This window comes from Martes martes (genome assembly GCF_963455335.1).
Source record: "Martes martes genome assembly, chromosome: 3".
Lineage (NCBI taxonomy): Eukaryota > Metazoa > Chordata > Mammalia > Carnivora > Mustelidae > Martes > Martes martes.
In genome coordinates this window covers 15386529-15406037 of record NC_137890.1, presented here as the reverse complement: position 1 = coordinate 15406037, position 19509 = coordinate 15386529, and the positions used below count along the sequence as shown (strand labels likewise).

At 42.0% G+C, this 19509-nt stretch overlaps 1 protein-coding gene across 1 annotated transcript in view; it reads right to left on the bottom strand.

The window, feature by feature from the left end:
* DCT (dopachrome tautomerase) overlaps positions 1-19509 on the bottom strand; it is a 34294-nt gene that overhangs the window by 13552 nt on the left and 1233 nt on the right. Inside the window, exons 2-6 of the mRNA XM_080799349.1 lie at positions 11566-11865; positions 9400-9500; positions 9099-9265; positions 7355-7534; positions 5451-5586 (exon numbers count right to left, since the gene is read on the bottom strand). Coding sequence (XP_080655475.1) covers positions 5451-5586; positions 7355-7534; positions 9099-9265; positions 9400-9500; positions 11566-11865 — 884 coding nt within the window. The remainder of the gene's footprint in view (positions 1-5450; positions 5587-7354; positions 7535-9098; positions 9266-9399; positions 9501-11565; positions 11866-19509) is intronic.

The following is a 19509-nucleotide window of genomic DNA, read 5'->3' as shown; positions in this document are numbered from 1 at the left end:
TCACTTAGGAATTGAAAGAATGAGAACTTGCCAAATGTACCTTTCTAAAAGGATAACATCCAAATACAGCCCTAAGAATAGTTGCTTTGAAATTGGAAGGAAAATAATTATCTCTAACATAATTTCTTTCTCAGCAGTTAACTCAACTGTTTCTCACTTTAGGCTGTATTGGTTTTCCTTTGTTTTTCCCCTAGATTATACCTAAATTCAATACTGAAGACAGCACTACCTAGCATTTCTGTAACCTAATCGTATTTTCCGTGATGAATGTGTACATACCCTTTAATTATCTTATGAATTATTAGAACTTCAGAGATTGGTTTCAGAGTTTTTCCTGTATTTTAACATTATATCTTTTACTCATTATTGTGATCAGATACAACTTTGTACCTCTCTTGCTTGAAGAAATTTCAGGAAAATAATTTTAATAAATGTTGTATGCAATATATTTGCATAAATTGCCTTGAGAATTTGAAATTCCAGGAGCTATCACTCTTTTAAATGAAATATTGTAACCTGGATCTCAATATGGGCAAAAATTATTTAAGCCAGAATTGGCTTCAACGTGAAACTCTGTGTAAATAGCCTTAAGTGCGAGTTCTGGAACTAGTGCCAAAACATTTCCTGCCTTAAAAAAAAAAAAAAAAAAAAAGGCTGTGGCTTTTTGTCTATTTATTTGCATATGACAACTTATACCAAAGAAGAACAAAATTTTAAATATTAAAGGTATTAAAAGTAATGAAGACAAGGATGATTAAATTTCTAGTATTTTGAACTACATGCAAGTCACAGAATTCCTCACCCATAAAGTCATAATGTGAGCTCTCCTAGGGCAGGAAGAGAAACATGACTGACAGAGAAAAAAATACTGCAGAGAAGGGACATTAATTCCTTAGAGCAGGAGTTGGCAAACTAAAGCCTGTGGACCAGAGCTCACCACCTGTTTTTTATTTCTCTCTCTCAGAGAGAGCAAGAGAGAGAGAGTGTGAGAGATCATGGTGTGGGTGGTGGCAGAGGGAGAGGGAGACAATCCCAAGCAGACTCCACACTTAGCTTGGAACCCAGTTCATGGCTCAGTCTCACAACCCTGAGATCATGACCTGAGCCAAAAATCAAGAGTCAGACACTTAACCAACTGAGCCACCCAGGCAGCCCTACCACCTGTTTTTTAAATAAAGTTTTATTAGAACACAACCCTCACCCATTCATGTATTGTCTATGGCTGCTTTCATGCGACAGTGGCAAGGTTGAGTTATTGCAACAGAGATCATTTGGCCTCTAAAACACGCTCTATCTGGTCATTCACAGAAAACTGTTGCCAAGCCCTACACACAAAATGGGCATCCTCCAAAGACGGAGATAAGATGTAACAATCCTTGAAACTTAGGGTGTTGAAAAGCAAGTTACCAGCATCACCCTTACTTCCTATAGTAGGAGAGAAAGGTTGTGTGGGGGCATATAATCCTAATTTTGCCAGAAAATTCTGCTGTCCTACTCATAATATTTTGGGGTACTGGTGAAGGAGTACTTAACATCTTTCCTCATGAATATGATCTGTGTGTATAAATTTGATAGTTGAAAACATATGTTTTACAAAAGCTTATTTAGAGAAATATAGATAAGTAGACATAAAGAGAGATGGCAGCGAAGGGAGACACAAGTACTGTTTGGCCTAAGCTAATGGCTGAGATAATAGCTAGAAAAATGATGTGAAATATCAGGTTAGAACCAATAAAGAGGGCAAGCCTCTGAGAGAAGAACTAAAATGGCTGTGGAGATCTTGCAGGTAAGCAAGCCCCCACCTTGCTGGAGGCTGGGACCAAGAGTCCACATTTCTGATGACTCCATGTTTTGTTACACAAAGCTGAGGGAAGAAACACTTTTTCGAAAAAAGGAATAGCTCATCTACTGCCTTATCTATGGATTCCCCATAGCTCACTCTGGCCAGGCATTCATCTATCTGGGAATCCAGAAAGCTCCCCAGACCTTCACACCACCAAGCAAGCTCAGAGCATTGTGAGCTATACCTTTACCCTCCCTCTTCATATCTCCTTTTTGTGTACACTGGGTGGAGTAAAAAGTAATAAATCCCCTTTGAAATACCTCAGGATTTCTTTTCAGTAAAATTGCCTTAGGGCACAACTGTCTGTTATGGAGAACAAGATAAGAAAACTTAATTAAGGTTTGGAAATTCAAAGCCAACATATAGTTTTCTGATTCTTTCCCAGCAACTACCATAAAACACATTGTTGTCTTATGATAACTTTTGTATTGCACTTGGCAGTTTCTAAAGCAGCTTCATATTATTCTAATCTATTTAGTGTTGCATTAATGAGCACACCATTCTACTCCAACACCCGATCAAGATCTGTGACCTGCACTTTGCAGAGCAGGAAACAAGAGGCTTCACACAGTTCAATGAGACTCCCAAGACTGCACAATTCAGGACTAAATTAAGAAGTTATTTGACAGTGCTCTTTTGACTATGCCATGTGGCCTCCCAAAGAGACCAGAAAAACAAACTGCTATAAACTGATGGTATGGACTGAATTATGGTCCCCTCAAATTCATATGTTGAAACCCTAACCCCCAACATGACTGTATTCAGAGATTTTAGATACCAACAGAGGTAATTAGGGTTAAATAAGGTCAGATGTGTGGGGCCCTGAAATAATAGGACTAGTACTTTTACAAGAAGAAACCCCAAAGAGCTCATTGCCTCTCTCTCCACTATGTAAGGACACACCACCAAGAAGGCAGTGGTCTGTAGGCCAGGAAAAGAGCTTTCCCCAGGAACTACTGTCACTCAGCACCTTGATCTTGGATTTCCAGCTTCCAGAACTGTGAGATATAAATTTCTGTTGTTTAACAGTCTATCTTATTTTTGTTATGGCAACCTGAGTAGACTAAGATACACTACTAAAATAAAGATTCAGATGAAGAAAATTCTGCAAAAAGAAAAAAAAAACATAAAGTGTCTGCTTGCTACAATACGATCTATACTAGATAATAATTTAAATTCAAAATGCTGGCAAAATAGAAAATGACCAGTGGTGAAATTTCGTCTTTGAATTGCTTTGAAACCATCCACCCAAGACACACGACCCTGAAGACAGACAAAGTTAAAATAGTAGTCAGTTAAGTATCTGTAAAGCAGAGACATTGTAGGGGTTTAGCAGCTGGAATACAAATGTTTAAGACGCCTAAAGATTCTAAGCCAATTCTGGTGAACCGTACTTAAGGGGGAAAAAAAGCAGCCCCAGACATCCTGGAGCTGGCCTGGCGCCATCACCAGGAAGGCCTTCGTGTTCTGCCCCGGGGTAAACAATCATGGAACATCAACATCAGACAAGGTCCCTCTATGATCCTAATGGATCAAGACAAAAACAAAACAACTCCATGTTTGTGCCTGAACGTAGACAAAATATGAACATTGTCCAAACCCTACAACACCTAACATGAACAGTAGCTCTTCCCCAGCTAATACAAGCAACTGCCATTGCTCTACCAATCACTAAAGATTATTGGGGTACAAAGTCATAGAATTGCCCCTGCTTCCTGACAGCATTGAACCCAGAGCAAAGCCCCGCCTCTTTTCACCCTCCCCAAATCAGCTAGTGCAAGCCCAAATCCTTTCATTCTTTTCTACCCCTGAGCCACTCGATGGTTCCCAGTCTGTCCCAATGACAAGGAATACACCCTCCTCGGTCTCGTGGAACCGTGGAACCACGTGTTCCACTCCCAGGGTTCCTTGCGGTCTTTGACCAGAGGGGGCTGACCAAGGACAGCTGGGACAGCAGGGACAGCACGGCCCAGACCTGCACCTCCCCTCTTTGGTTAGTCTCCAGAGAGCGCCTTGGTGAACAGAGCTTGGGACTCCAACATTTACAATCCCACGGTCGAGTTCCTTTCTGGTTTTCCTTCCGTTTGAAAGTTATCACGAGAGATACCAAGAGAGTTCACCCCACTTTGATTTTTGAAGAGCTGTGAGGTTCCTCCGTACCAACAACAGCTCGCTCCCTCTGGACTGGCTGTATTTCCTCTCAGAGATACGAAGCCAGTTAATAAACTAAGGAACACCAAATGTGGTTTTTCTATTAATTCAAGGCATTTGCCATTTTTTCTGTCCAGCCCTCCTACCACACTCTCCATCCCTCTTCTGACTAACACAAACTTTTTCCCTGCAGGGAGCTCCCTAAAATGGTGTGTGTTGGGTTCACACGCATGCCCGGACAGCTGGTGAACATGTGACCTTGCTCTGGCCCATCAGAGCACCGCACTCCCCCTGCCACACTGATTGGTTCATAGAGGGCAGGTAATCCAGGCCTGGCCAATCCTGGGACGGCTCTCTGTTACTATGGTAACATGGCTGCTTCCAGCCCTGCCTCAGGTGCTAAGCTGGTAGCGTGCGCATCTGTGGCTGCAAGTGGCTAGCTTATTTGCCACGAAGACAGAGACAGAGCGGACCTCATTTGAGCCCTCCAGATTCAGCAATACCTAAAGGCAGCGGCACTCCTCAGTTTCCCAGTTATTTAAGTCAATAAATTAATTTTTTTATCCTTAATTAGTTTGAGTAAATCTACTCCTTTGCAAACAAAAAAGAAATGTATGAATATACCTGCAAGTTTGCACACCGGCCCAAACCAATTTTTCTGTTCTGCACTACCAGGTTCTCTTACACGTGGTGACCTCCTGCCCTTGGGGGTGGGTATTGGCGGTGGTCCTCACTATCTCCGGTAAACTTGTTACTAGGTGGTACCTAACCATGAAAGCACGTAAGGACCGGATTCTGGTAAACCTACATTGATTAACAAGTAGACACAGAAGGAATAAAAGAACCTGCTTTTGTATACCCAGGGAGGTCCACACCATCTTCTGACAAGTGTCGTAAATGGAAGATTCAGTCCAAAGTGGACACAATAATATTAAGACAACAGGAGCAGCTCCATTTTATGCAGAAGGTTTTGTGAAGTGAGGAAGTCAGTACCAAAAACCAACAGAGCTGTGGACTTCGTGTGCTGTACCAAAGGTGCCAAGTGGCTAGGCTTCATGCAAGGGTCATAGTGGTTCCACCACTCATCTTCAACATCAGGCATTTTATTATTGAAAAATTATTATCATTATGCTAATTTATTATATAAATTATGCTAAATTGTGATGTAATTTATAATATCATTATGCTAACTTATGAATCCACCCTAGACTATAAACTCCTGTCTGGTGTCATTACAAAACTAACCATTTCTAAAGCATGGGTTTCTGAAAGGGGGACTTTAAATGCTGTCTAACCAACTCTAGGGCATAGAATAAAATGAATTTAATGTTTGAATACATCCCATTGTCCACAAAGAGAATAAAACACACACCAAACCTTAATCTTACCGAAAAACAAATAAATCCAACATCTTGCATAGAAAAATTTTTCACCTATTCTGAGCCCTTCAACATACCACAAAAATAGGATCGTTGGCAGCAGAATGTGGCAAAGCACTTGTCCCATTCAAGAAGGAATGAACCAAGTTATGTAGGCTCATCACTTGAGAGTCCAAGATGCCGTTCGCTTTATCAAACCCTTCCAGAGCATTCCTGAGAGAAAATCAGTATGTCAGTGACAACAGTTACAATTGATAAAGATCTCTTTTTATTGTTTCCAGCCTAAATAACAGTCTTCTGACTTGAGATGGGATAGGGACACGGAAAGCACTGTCATAGCTAATTAACTACAAATTAGTCCCAACTTTCAATGATATTCTATGAAGGGAGGGAACTCTTAATCAATGCTACTTCTGCACCTGCTCAGTTGGACTGTACCTCTTTTAGACACTGTGTGACAAGTCATTACTTTCATATCTCTCTCCCATGCCAGATTCTGAAGTCCCAGAGGACACAGACTGTGTTTTCTCCAGATTTTTATGGATAGAGCTTACTGCCATGCCCCGCACATGGTCTGCAACCAGAAATATTTTTTGAATTAACACATACTCTCATATTCCCCTTTCTCAACTAAATAGACTTCAGCTTGACCATAATATATTCAGCATTCTAAATGTATCCCCAGATTCCTCTTATCCTTATCTTTTTCTCCTCCCAGTTTTCTGGACATTCAAATTGTCCTTCTCCTAGCTCAGTGATCCTCAAATTTAAGCATCCACAGGAATCACAGGAGAAAAACACATATTTCATGCCCTACTTTCAGAGTTTCTGATTCAGAAGGTATGGGCTGGGTCTCCACAATTTGTGTTTCTAACCAGCTCCCAAGCCATGCCAATTATGGTGATCTGGGCCTCACATTTCGATAACCACTCCCTTAACTCAAATCAGTAAAGACTGCAGTTCATTTTAGGATTGCCTGTGTGGCTCAGTCAGTTAAGCATCTACCTTTGACTCAGGTCATGACCCCGGGGTCCTGGGATCAAGCCTTCTGTCAGGCTGCCTGCTCCCTCTCCTCATTGCTTGTACTCTTCCTCACTATCTCAGTCTCTCTTAAATAATAAATAAAATCTTAAAAAAAAAAAAAAAAAGACTGTGCTCCATTTCAGTAGCATTTTTACTACCATGAAGAACAAATGTATGTTCCTTTTCAAACAATCTGAAATGTCAGCCTTTACATGATCCTTGACACTACTCTGAAAGCTGTGTCCAACCGCCGCACAGACTTTGAGTTCTGCTGCACTTGGCGCAGCTCTGCATTTTTCGGTTTACCCTCTCCCCTGCCCCAAATAACCCACCAGCTGTGTGATTTACACACAGGATAGAGGGAATCTGGTTTGGGGGAAGACCATGAATCTACCCATCGTGTCTTTCAGGAGCCGCATTCATCTTTGCTTAAAATCTTATTTACATCCGTACTTATTTCCCACAATTCTGAAAGTTTTTTTAGAGGGAGAGATTTATTAGTTGGCCTTTCCATTTCAAGTATTGTGATGTCATTGCTGTGTTATAGCTTGAGCTGCATTTGGTCTATAATACTTCTCTGAGATCTCGGACTTCAATATTAAGGTCTATGGCTGATACATTAAAGAGAAAAGAAAAAGAAAGAACAGGAGCAAATAATTTTTAAATACGATATTTAATGAAGTACCTGATTCTGAACACTGTACCTATATTAGAAATACCAAAGATGGTTTTGAATAGCTAATTAGAAAATATTAAAATGACACTATTCATTATAGTGGGTGGTTGATGACTTTCCTAACACTGGTTCCTTGTTATCCTCACTTGTCACACCCTTCTGCATTACTTAGCCTTGTACATGACTCCCAACATCCGTATTTCCTTCTAGTTCATTACAACCACAGGCATGAAAATCTTAAAGTATTTTAAAATGCCATCTAACAGAGTTCAGAGCACCAACCTGAAGCTGAAGGTCGAGTTCTGGAAGAAAGGGGGGCTGTCAAACTTCTTGAGAGATAGACAATCTTGTATGTCTTTTAAAGTTGGCAATTTTGCACTGTTCAGTCCCACTTGATTTCTTCTTAACAGACCTTCGTAGGTCCCATTACAGAGGGTGACCCGGCGGTTATAGTCATCCAGGCTAAGGGTTGTACGGAGAGTGAAAATGGAATGTTTTAGTTTGTTAATATTATCATAACTTTGGGCCAAACCAACCAATCAAAATCTCAGTCATGATAAAAATTTTATTACAGTGATCCATCCCACCATGTTGGGGAGCACTATCCAGAAGGCTGTAGGAAAAGCTCAGTGTGTAGAAGAGGGGATCTCTGCTAGATTGGCCTACACCCCCGCAAACACATGAACACCCAGATGAGAGGTGTGTTCAAGGAAGCTTGACAAAGACACAGGGCAGGAGAGCTAGAGCCAGTATGATTTGGAAGAAACAGATAAATAAAGGAACACAGGGGCCACTGGGGTGGCTCAGTAGGTTGAGCATCTGTCTTTGGCTCAAGCCATGATCCCAGGATCCTGGGATGGAGCCCCCACCTCAGCCTCCCTGCTCAGCTGGGAGCCTTCTTCTCCCTCTCCCTTTGCCCCTCCCCTGGTTCATGCTCTCTCTCTCTCTCTTACTCTCTCAATTAAATAAATAAAACCTTTAAAAATAAATAGATAGATAGATAATAAAGGAAGGCAGAAGAGACTCTTAGGGGACCTTTCTTTGAGATATGTACAAAAAAAAAAAAAAAGGAACAAATTTAAGGAGTCTCTGAGGACAGGATTCTCCATGGGTTCCAAGGCTGGTCATTTTCTTATGTGTTCTTCAGTACTTCGGAGATCTTTCCCCCCTACCCCATCCCCATCCCTCTCAGCTCACCAGCGCTCTATGGTCCAGCCATACTGCACTGTTTCCAGAGACTTTTCGAGCTCCACACATGATGTTCCCTCCACTGAGGACACACTCACCACCCTCCCTTCCATCTGCTCGGGGTGTATGCCTCTGCCTCTTAGAGACTTCTCTTCTCTTTCTTGGCTTCACACTTAGACCTGTCATGATTCTTTTCACATTGTATTGTAATTCGTTTACAAGCAATCTGCCTTTGTAAATATAAAACAACACCCAAAAGGGAAGCTCTATTTTACGCATCCTTGTATTGTCAGTGCTATTACACTGCCTGGAATACAATCAGTACGTAAGAAAGGTTGGCCGAATGCAGATACTACTTCTAGCTTTAAGACAGTTGATCTAGAAATGATAACCAAGGGGCGCCTGGGTGGCTCAGTGGGTTAAAGCCTCTGCCTTCGGCTCGGGTCATGGTCCCAGGGTCCTGGGATCGAGCCCCACATCGGGCTCTCTGCTCAGCAGGGAGCCTGCTTCCTCCTCTCTCTCTGCCTGCCTCTCTGCGTACTTGCGATCTCTGTCTGTCAAATAAAAAAAAAAAAAAAAGCGGGAAAAAAAAAAAAATAGAAATGATAACCAAGCCCATTCGATTCACCAGTGTGATTTCCAGGCCTCTATTTTTTTTTTTTTTAATAAAAGGGCTTAGCATTTTTTTAAATCCCACTTCCCTCAGGAAAATCATTTTCAGAAACATGTAAAAAGAACCCAGGATGCACTGGAAACAGACATGCACAGCCTCTCTGTCTCTCAGACACAGGATAATATGGCCTCTGGATTTCCATTGCAGGTAAACGTGTACCCTTACCTATCACAGACAATTTCCCAGTTGGAGAATCTTGAGTTCTGACTAATTAGAGTTGGATCATCTTGTCTTGCTGCCCCAAGCAGCTGGTCCGTACATACATCACAGTCGTTCCTGCCAGTGGCAAAGTTCCAGTAGGGCAAAGCAAAGGACTCATTGCCGATAAGTTGCTAAAAGCAAAGGGCATGCCTAGTTACTTAACTCATGATATCAAATACAATAAGAAAGCATATAAAACAAAGACTGATATGGGTCTTGACCAAATGCAAAAACTAAAAATACCAAATGCAGAGTTTTGACCAACCTGGAGATCCCTTTCCAGCCACAGTAAATGGTACCGGTGCCAGGTAACGAACGCAGGTCCTTGATGTGAGAAGTCTATGGCCTTGTATGGGCGCCCTGGTCCTAAAGCAATTGGGAAACATATTAAAGATCATGGAATAATATTTTTAAAATGTGAAATCTTACCCCAGTGGGATGTGTCTGCGGAACCAGTAAATCCATGCTGTTCTAACTGAAAAAAAAAAAAAAAATTGTTTTTGTCACGTGTCACTCTGAAAACAACAGCAGCAACAAAACAATTTCAGAAGTGACTAGCTCTTCTAGGGTAAATTCTTCATCTTTCGAAAGTTGGATTGTCCTCAGAGATCCAGACACCTCTAGGTCACTTTCAGCTTTGAGAATCCCTGTCAAATGCTTAAGTTTTAAGTAACATTTCATTAAGATGAGATAAGAGTATCCAAAGGATTAGATCATAAGAGCTCAATGAAATGTGTTTTCAAAAAACATTTTCTAACCTACTCCTTACAGATGCACACATTTATAAGGGAGGGATTAATTAATAATAAGGCAACTTGGGCTGCTCTTAGTCCTCATTCAGGCATTTTTGTCACCGAAAAGAACTTCGATGGATTTTGCCTCCGCCATCAATCCGTTACAATCACCAGCTGACAGGCATGGTGGCCAAGACTAGAACAGAGAAAAATACACTCAGACCAATTTTGGTGGCCACTGGAACCGCCAATTTTAGTGAAAAGCTTTGGGCAATTTAATGACCCCCTTCCTGCCCGTTCCATCCTTCTTCTGCTTTCATAAAAGCTTTCGATGGTTATGTAGAAACTTTAGCTAACTTTAGTTCTTTTTCAAAGTACCTGTAATAACTTCAGACAGCTGAACAGACACGAATATAAATTTAATTCCTAGGTATGACCAGAAACTATAGTCTTCCTTCCCTCCTGAGAGACAACCCTCTCATAAAGCAAAAATTCCTCCGAGTGATGACAGGAAAACTATAAAGGTTTACAGCCAGAAAAGCCTCCTTATCTGTCGATAAAGAAAGACAGATGCTTACCTGAGAGGCAAGATTTTTAAGGACTCGCACTGAGGAAAGACATGCTATCACTTGCTGGTGGCTACGTAGTCCTTTTTAATTCAGAACAAAGCTTAATGTTCCCCAGATGAACTAATGAGGCAAAATCAAGCAATGGGGAGCCAGTGATAAACACAAGAACAGACGATTCCAATGAGAATCTGACTATTCAAAGGGAGCTTGATGTCTTCATTCACCCTGACTCCGACAAGGGGCCCCAAAGGTGGGGATAATAGGTACAGCCAAAGAAATCTTCAGGATTCCACAGAATACGACCAGGAATGGATTCCCATCCCCCTGGAGTGAGCTGACTGACGTCTGTGTGATCCCTGACTGAGACATATCCGAGGACATAGCTGGTCCTACAAGATTAATGATGTTCTTAACAAACAAGGCCCCATTCCAAGTCTTAAACAGGCCCTGATTGGGGGATCTAGAAGGGCAGGGCGCCATTTTCCCAGGCATCCACTGTAACGGTTCAAAGGGCTAATTCAGGAGGAATTCTTCATTGCTAGAGCAGCTAATGCTCTTCCGTGACAATACAACTCCAAAAAAAGCCAAGGATCCCAACAGCGAGGCACCATCTTATGGGCCCCATGAATGATGACGCAAAAGTCTAAAGACTAACACATGCGTGTTTAATGAGATACGCACTTTCCACACAAACCCTCTAATTCTGCACAAAGAAGCTTCATGTGCTTTAGCACATGTTCTGTTAATTCCTCTAATTTGAGGGAAAATGTCAGAGAGGGCTTCCATGGCCAGATTTAGACGTGTTTTCTTCTGGAATCAAAAGGAATTTGCCCCCCGCTTCACCAGCCTTTGCCTTTGAAGATTAATAGCTTCACAGAGCAGAGTTAAGACTTTGAACCCATCACACCAACTCCAGGAGAAAACATTTTCCCAAATGTCAGCCAACGTACTGGTAGAATGTTCTCCCTCCTTGCTTCAGGCAGCATTGGATAATCGTCTGATTTTCGTAAGCCTAACCCTTCTTGAGGTTGCTCTCTTGTTAATTAACTTGCCTGAAATTACTTCCCCGCCCATCCCCCCCAGCCCCAAACTATAATAATACACCCTCAGCTGAGGGAAATAACCCACCTAATAACGTATCTCTAACAGAGTAATAATGGAGCCACACGAAGAAATCATATATGCTGCAGTTGGCGATCTGCGGCTGGGTCCCGTTGGGCCCCAGCAGGCCGAGCCAGTGTTGGGTGGTGATCACGTAGTCGGGGTGCGTCGTGTTCTTTGCGAGGTCTAAGGCGTCCAAGAACTGTTCCCTCTCCTGAGCAGTCAAGGAATGAAGATTTTTCCGAATAACCGGGGCTCTCCTCTGACTGCAGTCGTGGCCGGTCCAGCCGAACTTGCAGCCCCCACAGTTGTAGCCAGCAAAATGTCCTAGTTTATTTTTAAAAGAAAAAGAAAAGTTGGGAGGAGGGGATGGAAGAGGGAGTCAGTTTATGTAGCTTGGAAGAAATTTCTGAATTTGAAGTCTGGGCTAGAAAGAAGGAGAGGAGGAAGGTGTTTGCAAGGAGGCGAAGGAAGCCATTTTCCTACACTTCCTCTCCTCTTGCAATCTCCAAGGATGGGAGTACTAGAGTTGGTTAGAAATACCGCCAGCAAGAAAACAATATGAAAGGTGACACAAGCTGTCATGGGTGGACCGTGTCGCTTCAAAACTTGCAGGTTGAAGTTCTAAGCCCCAGTCAGATTCGATATGACTGTATTTGGAGCTAAGGTCTTCAAAGAGGAAATTAGGTTAAAACTGAGGTCATTAAGTGGCCCCCAATCCAGTCCAACGGGTGTCCTTCCAAGAGGAGGCCATTTGGACACTAGTAGTTACAGAGAGAAGACTGCGTGAAGACCGAGGGAGAAGACAGCAGCCAACAAAGCGGGAGAGAGGCCTCAGGAGAATCCCCCTTCGCTGACAGCTTGACCTGGGCCTTGAGGTCTTCAGAACTGAGGAGAATGAGTCTCTGTTTCCTCCCCACACCCTGCCCCCTGGGCTGCCCAGCAGTCTGGGATGGCGACGCTGCTGATCCCTGCTCTCTCTGGCCCACACAACACGGCCCACACAGAGTGAGTGGCTCATTGACTTCGAAGAGGAAGAGAACATTTGCCAAGCTCAAGGTGGAACCAAAATAAATGGGCTGATTTCCAGGAATTGAGGGGAAATCTGACATACAAAAGCTGGTTTATTTCACAAAGGAGACAGAGTTAAGACAAAAATCGATGGAGGCCGGCAGGTCGTAAAGGTGAATGAGCCGCCACAGTCTCCGGAAGTGCAAATCACAAACGTCCCTGCTTTATCAGCCCAGGGGAGGAGAACTCGCCCTATGAGCTAATAAGCTCCCTCCTGATTAGCATCTAAAGTGGGAATTATTTCAGCTTGTCCTGGACTTTTCCCTTTTTAGCCTTGATTACTGCTTTTGGTATGACCAGCCCCTCATTCCCTAGGTGGTGATAAGTTAGAGAGTGAACATCTAAAGATTATTTGAGCAAAATGTTGAAGGAAACTGGGTCGGTAATGCTCATCTCCCAGGGGATTGGAGGGGTTACTTAAAGCATTAACATGGGAAACCAACTCTGCTCTCCTCCTGCCTCTCCCCCTTCTCCCCTCCAGCTCCTCCCCTCCTTTTCCACCCCTATCCCCTCCCCCTCCCCTGCTTCTCTCCCCTCCTCCCCCTCCCTCTCCTCCCAGACCCTTTTACTAGCTCTCACTTCAGTCCAGGGCACTTTCCCCTCATATCTCCTGAAATTCCTCTTCGCCAGGGTTACCACTCCTGCTCTCAGCCTCACGATGGGTGGTCTACAAGGTCGTCCTTGACTCTACATGTCAGGGTCAGATGTTCCCGCCCTGAGCCCACCCCCCCACCCCCGGTACCTCACACACCCCCTCCATTGGATTCATCACACCAGCAGTAATTATCTACTTGTCTCAGGTACGGGCAACCGGAAAGCATTTATCCCACTGCCTAGGCCAGTGCTCGGCCTTGTACAAAATGAATATTTGTTGACTGACTAAAAGAAACATAAAGCCAAGTCACCACGATATGCACTTTAAACATTGTACATTCTTATCCATAGTCATACCTCAATAGAGCTGAAATTTTTTTTGAAACATTAACTAAAAACAAAGACATATAAAGCATGTGACAGATAATCCAATAGACATAAAATTTCTTCTTCCTCTTTCTCTCTATCCTTGTGGATTAGGAGGAAAACAGTTCCTGTAAATAATTTTGGTAAGTGGTAAATACCAAAGCAGAGGTAAGGAAAAAATACTATGACCGCAGTAGAGAGAGAATTATTTGAATTTCTACAAAGAAAATATTACAATGATGTGAAACAAAATGACCAGCATTTGTATCGTGTAAAGAAAAATGCCCGGGCCTCCTTTTCCATTAACCCAGTGGATTTCTGGATGGTTAAAGAAAATGTCATTAAAAATATCATGAGTAAGAATTTTCTTAAGGTAATTTATTTGGGTTCTATGCTCCTCAAAACACCCAAAATACCCTACCTATCCTCACACAGCTCAGTTAGCTGTAGTCTTCTATGTTTTAACATCATATGAGAATGTAAGTAAAAAACACTTAAAAGGAAAAAATTCTACTAGTCCCAAGGCTGAAACATGTTTTGGAACAGTTTCAGTTAAACATTAATATCTACATTGATTACTAGAGGGAAGCTATTAAATAGAAATTATTTATAAATATTTATTGAGCAACCGAGTACCCAAATACCAGTACCCAAGTAACCAATACCAAGTACCCAAATGTCCACCATTTCCCTAGAGCCAGATGACTGAAGGTGAATACAGAGTCACAGCTTTACAATAAGAGAGTGAGGGTCTCCTTCCAAACGCTAAGATATTGCACACCTCGATTTTAAAATGGTCGATTCAATACATTTCTACATGTAAATGCGAAAAACTTGTCTCCAGATTTTGTCGAAGTTGAGTAGTTTGTAACTTATGTCATGAGTTTTAATATTCCTTCACTTCCTTTACCACAATTATTTTTGGTTGCTAGAAACAAAATGATCAATAGCTAATTATCTCCCTCCTTTGTTTATTCAACAGATAATTTATTAGCACCCACGGCCTAAAGGGCTGTCAAAGCTCCGCATGCCTCTCTCTGTGCTCCCACTTGTTTTGTTCGGAGACGTTTCCATGCTTGTAGGTTTGGATTTCACTCTTTCGAGCCTGTCAGATTGGGATCAGAGCTCTGCCTCACAGAGTTAACACGGAAAACAAGCAGGTTAACATAGTAAGCGCTTAGAACAGTGTCTGGTACATAATAAGTTCTATATTGAGTGTTGTTATTGTTACTAGATACCACTTAGAAGCAGGATTTTATTTTATTTTTTTAAAGATTTTATTTATTTATTTGACAGAGAGAGATCACAAGTAGGCAGGGAGGCAGGCAGAGAGAGAGAGGAGGAAGCAGGCTCCCCGCCAAGCAGAGAGCCCGACTCGGGACTCCATCCCAGGACCCTGAGATCATCACCTGAGCCAAAGGCAGAGGCTTTAACCCACTGAGCCACCCAGGAGCCCCGAAGCAGGATTTTAAGTATTTGTTTTCATCTGTCTTCCTCACCCGCTACACTGTGGACACCTTAAAAACCATGTTGTGTTTTTTTTCCCCTCTTTGTACCTGAAGGGCTAGCATCACTAGGGCTAAATAAACGTCAATCAGGTGGGTGAAAAATGAAGCAATGAATAATGGAATAAAAGGCATCAGGTAAGAGAAGATACATGTAGATATAAGGCACCATGGCTTCATCCAGGAGATGACGGACGTGTGTGCCATGAACCACCAGTGCAGGTCTAACTCTGGGGACAAGTGAAAACAGAGGAATAAACCAAGCACCACAGAAGACAAAAGGCAAAGCAATTAATTCTGACTCAGAAGACCAGAGCTGCCTCACAATTACATTAACCAAAGACGTTTAATTTTACAAAACCATACTTGCCCCCAAAAAAGCAATGTAGAAGGGCTAAGAAGAAAGAATTGGGACGGGGAAGGAGGCAAAACAGGGGACGGGGGTTAAGAAGTACAAACTTCAAGTTACAAAATAAATAAGTCATGGGGATGTAATGGAGAGTATAAGGGATATGGCCAACACTATTAGGTAGGGACTTTAACTACGCAGTGTATACAAATGTCGGGTCACTGACTTGTACATCTGAAACTAAGATAATACCTTAGTTTATATCTTATATATTTATTTATTTATATGTTTATATTTGTTTATATCTTATATCTTAGTTTATATCTTATATCTTATATATCATTTATAGCTCAAAAAATTAAAAAAAAATTTGTCTGCATGGGAGCTCGCCTATGACCCTGAAATGTACAAAAAAAAAAAAAAAAAGTCCCTTTTCCAGCATCTCTCCAAAAACTCTGCATTCGAGTCCCTGTTACGTTTGGAGCTTCTAAACATGGTCCAAAGTATTCAAGAAAATGCTGCAGACAACAGAAAAGTGCAACAACATGGAAGCCCAGCACACAAAATGCTTATTTCTCTTAGATTCCCTAGTGGTTCCCTACATCAATTTGACCTGCGTCCATTTATTCCCCTAACCTACCAATAGCAGCACCAAAAAATACAAGACGGCCTCTTAGCGGAGATGGCATTTCCTTACTGGAAAATGGGGAGAGAAAGAAAAATAAAGGATCCGGAGATACCAATCTATCTACCATTGAGTATGTCCTTGGGCAAAAATTAAATTAAAAGGACAAATTCCTAAACCTACTTAGGACTGGGCTAGGGTTAGAAAAGAGAGTGAGAACCGCCAAGCTGTGCACGTTCCTACATGAACTGTAACAACTCAGCCTCAGAAGGCTATTAGACTAAGAAGCTTAAGGACCACTGATTAGTGAATTTACAAGGAGCTCTAAATAGTGTACTCCTTTTAATTAGAGATTCTATTATTTTAATAACAATACTTTATGCTCACAGGGAGCCTTTCATCTACAGAGCTCAAAAAGATTTTACAAGTGCGGTTTCATCATTATCCCCATTTCAGAGATTGGAAAAACGGAGGCACTTAGTCACTTGTACAAACAAGAAGATCTCCGACAACTGTTCAAAAACTATTTGCTGTGCATGTTTTCCAAAAGTCCAAAAACACAGCTGCAACTGGTATGTTCTGAGAAACACCAGCTGGCAAGGGAGACGTAGAAGGTGAAGAGCTAATGCCAAGGTCTCCGGAAATTCAGGTCCTCCTGACAATCAAGGTCAGTGGGTTTTGGGTTCCAACTCATCCCTCCAGAGAACAGAGAAGTTCTCTCTAGAGGATTTGAGCCCATCATTTGTGTGTGTGTTGGTGGGGAGTTCCCCTCCAGATTTTGTTATTTCTCTTTGTTAGGCTAATATCTTTTACCAGCTTCAAGCTCGTGACGACTATTGAGTATTTTATTTTATTGTGGTATGAACATTTAACATGAGAGCTATCGTTCTCATGCGTTTTTAAATGTACAATACATCATTGCTGACTCTAGGTGCCATGTTGAACATTAACTCTCTCGAGCTTGTTCATTTTGCCTAACTGAAACTTTCTGTGCACTGATTACTAACTCTCTATGTCTCACTCCCTGGGCCCCAGGTAACTAGCATTCCACTCTTTGATTCAATGAATTTGATTTTAGATACCTCATATAAGTAGAACCATGCCCTATCTGTCTTTCTGTGACTGACTCATTTCCTCAGTATAAGGCCCCTCAGGTTCATGCGTGTTGTCACCCACTACACAACTGCCTTCTTTTCTTTAAGGCCAAGTAGTATTCAGGTGGATGTATGCACCACTTGGCTACAATGTGGAGAAATTGGAATCCTTGTGCACTGTTGGTTGAAAAGCAAAATGGCCCAGCCACTATGGAAAAACACATTATGGAACTTTCTCAAAAATTAAAAATAGAACTACCATATGATCTAGCAATTCCTCTTCGGGATATTTGCCCAAAAAAACTGAAATCGGGATCTCATAAGGATGTTAGCACTCCCATGTTTATGGCAGCACAATTCCCAAGAGCCAAGATGTGGAGACAATCTTAATGTCCATTGATGGATAAATGTCTGTTTATTTTTTCATTGCATTAACAAAGTTCAGGGTCATCATTACATCCCTTCCTTAATAAATTTTCGTGACCTAGAAAAATCCCAGGAGCCCTATTTGAAAAAAAAAAAAATTATGAGGCTAACATAGAGGAGAGCTTTGGGGTTTAGGTTTTGGGATCAGGTTTAAATTCTGAAGACTGCTTCTCAAACCAGGAAATGCTACCCTTGGAAGGCAAGCAACTCACTCTTTGGGGGAGAATAAGCTGAATGAACATCCTATGTCTTGCCTTGGGACACACGACACATCACAGAATGGTGATTACTGTTTATAATAAATTGGTTTCCAGCTCGGCCACTGCGACTTGGTCAGATGCCCTGAGACTCAAAGAATAAGATCACTGAGCCGATATAAGTGGAGCCAACTAGAGTTGGTATGGAAAGAGCTATGATTCTGAATGAGTCTACACAGACCAAATCATAGAGGATGGGAAGAGAGCCATAGGCTGGTAGTTGGTCTCAGGAGCAGCTATGGCCTTGATAATGGCTGGCAATGGAGACCATAGGCACTGAGAAAGCTCTGCCTCCTTGGACTGGCCTATAGACATGTGATGTCCTTAACAGTCTGGACATACAGGTCAAAGCCTCTTTCTGACCCACTTCGCCCTAGGTATATGTTTATCCTCCTCTGAGCAGGGGGGATCCCTTTTCATGTTAGGAAGTAGGTCACTGTGACTCTAACTTCCTGTCACTTCTGGAGAAATATTATAGGCGCCTTCTGGGAAGGGAGATTATAATTATCCCTTCTATTTGGCCATTCTCTATTCTCTCCATCCTCACCTTTAAAAAACAAAAGGAAAAAAAAAACTTGCTAATCAGGTCAAAATATAAAGTAGATGATGGTAAGAAGAGCTAAGAGTTATGTCTGATTTGTTAATATCGTCTGCCCCAGGACTCCATAAACGGAGAGGCCCAACCGTTGTAAGTGGTAGCACTCTATCATTGATTTGGCCTGGAAATAAGTGTTCTAGAAGAATTTTTGAGTCGTAGACAAAGAAGTTACTGTGTAGTGTGGTTTCAATCACACAGGTAATATAAAACCTGCTGCTTCTCAGATAAAAGGCAGGAGAATCCATGAAATAATGTCTATAGAAGACAATGCTCAATTAGCTCAGGAAAAAAATGGATAGTATATGTTCAGTATGCTATTTAAAACTTTTATCACAATGATTATCCAACACAAAACTAACAGTTCCTTTGAATCACAGAATTAATAACATGACCGCAAAATGATTATACAGCCAGAATTTTCTGCATGTTAAAAAAAAAACTAACACCATTCCTACATCAACATGCAGTCCTTTGTACATTTCCTAAGTTCACCTTTTTATATCCCTACATAGCCCCATTATCTGTATTCCCTATGTGCCGGCATCCTATGAGAACGTTAGCAAATAATAATAATAATAATTTATTTTTTTAAGATTTTATTTATTTATTTGACAGAGAGTGAGACAGCGAGAGAGGGAACACAAGCAGTGGGGGTGAGAGAGGGAGAAGCAGGCCTCCCGCCGAGTGGGGAGCCCGATGTGGGACTCGATCCCAGAACCATGAGATTATGACCTGAGCCGAAGGCAGATGCTTAACAACTGAGCCATCCAGGCGCCCCTAATAATAATAATTTTAAAAAGAACACTTGGCATGCAGCCGGCTGCTGTATGTAGAAGAGAGGCCAATGGCTTTGCTAAAGTTGCCACGAGCGTTTTCTGTGTGTCAAATGCCCTGCCAGGATTTGAGGGTTTACCGCCCCTCTGCGTGGCGGCTGAACACAGGCAGGACCTACTGAAGGGGACTTGAGAAGGTTCAGAAGAGTTCGAGGCATAAAAAGGGCACAGGGATTTCAAAGAAACAAGTAATAAGAGAGCCCAAGGTCTGAAAGAGGAGCAAAGTGACAACCCAGGCACATCGTTAACTAGT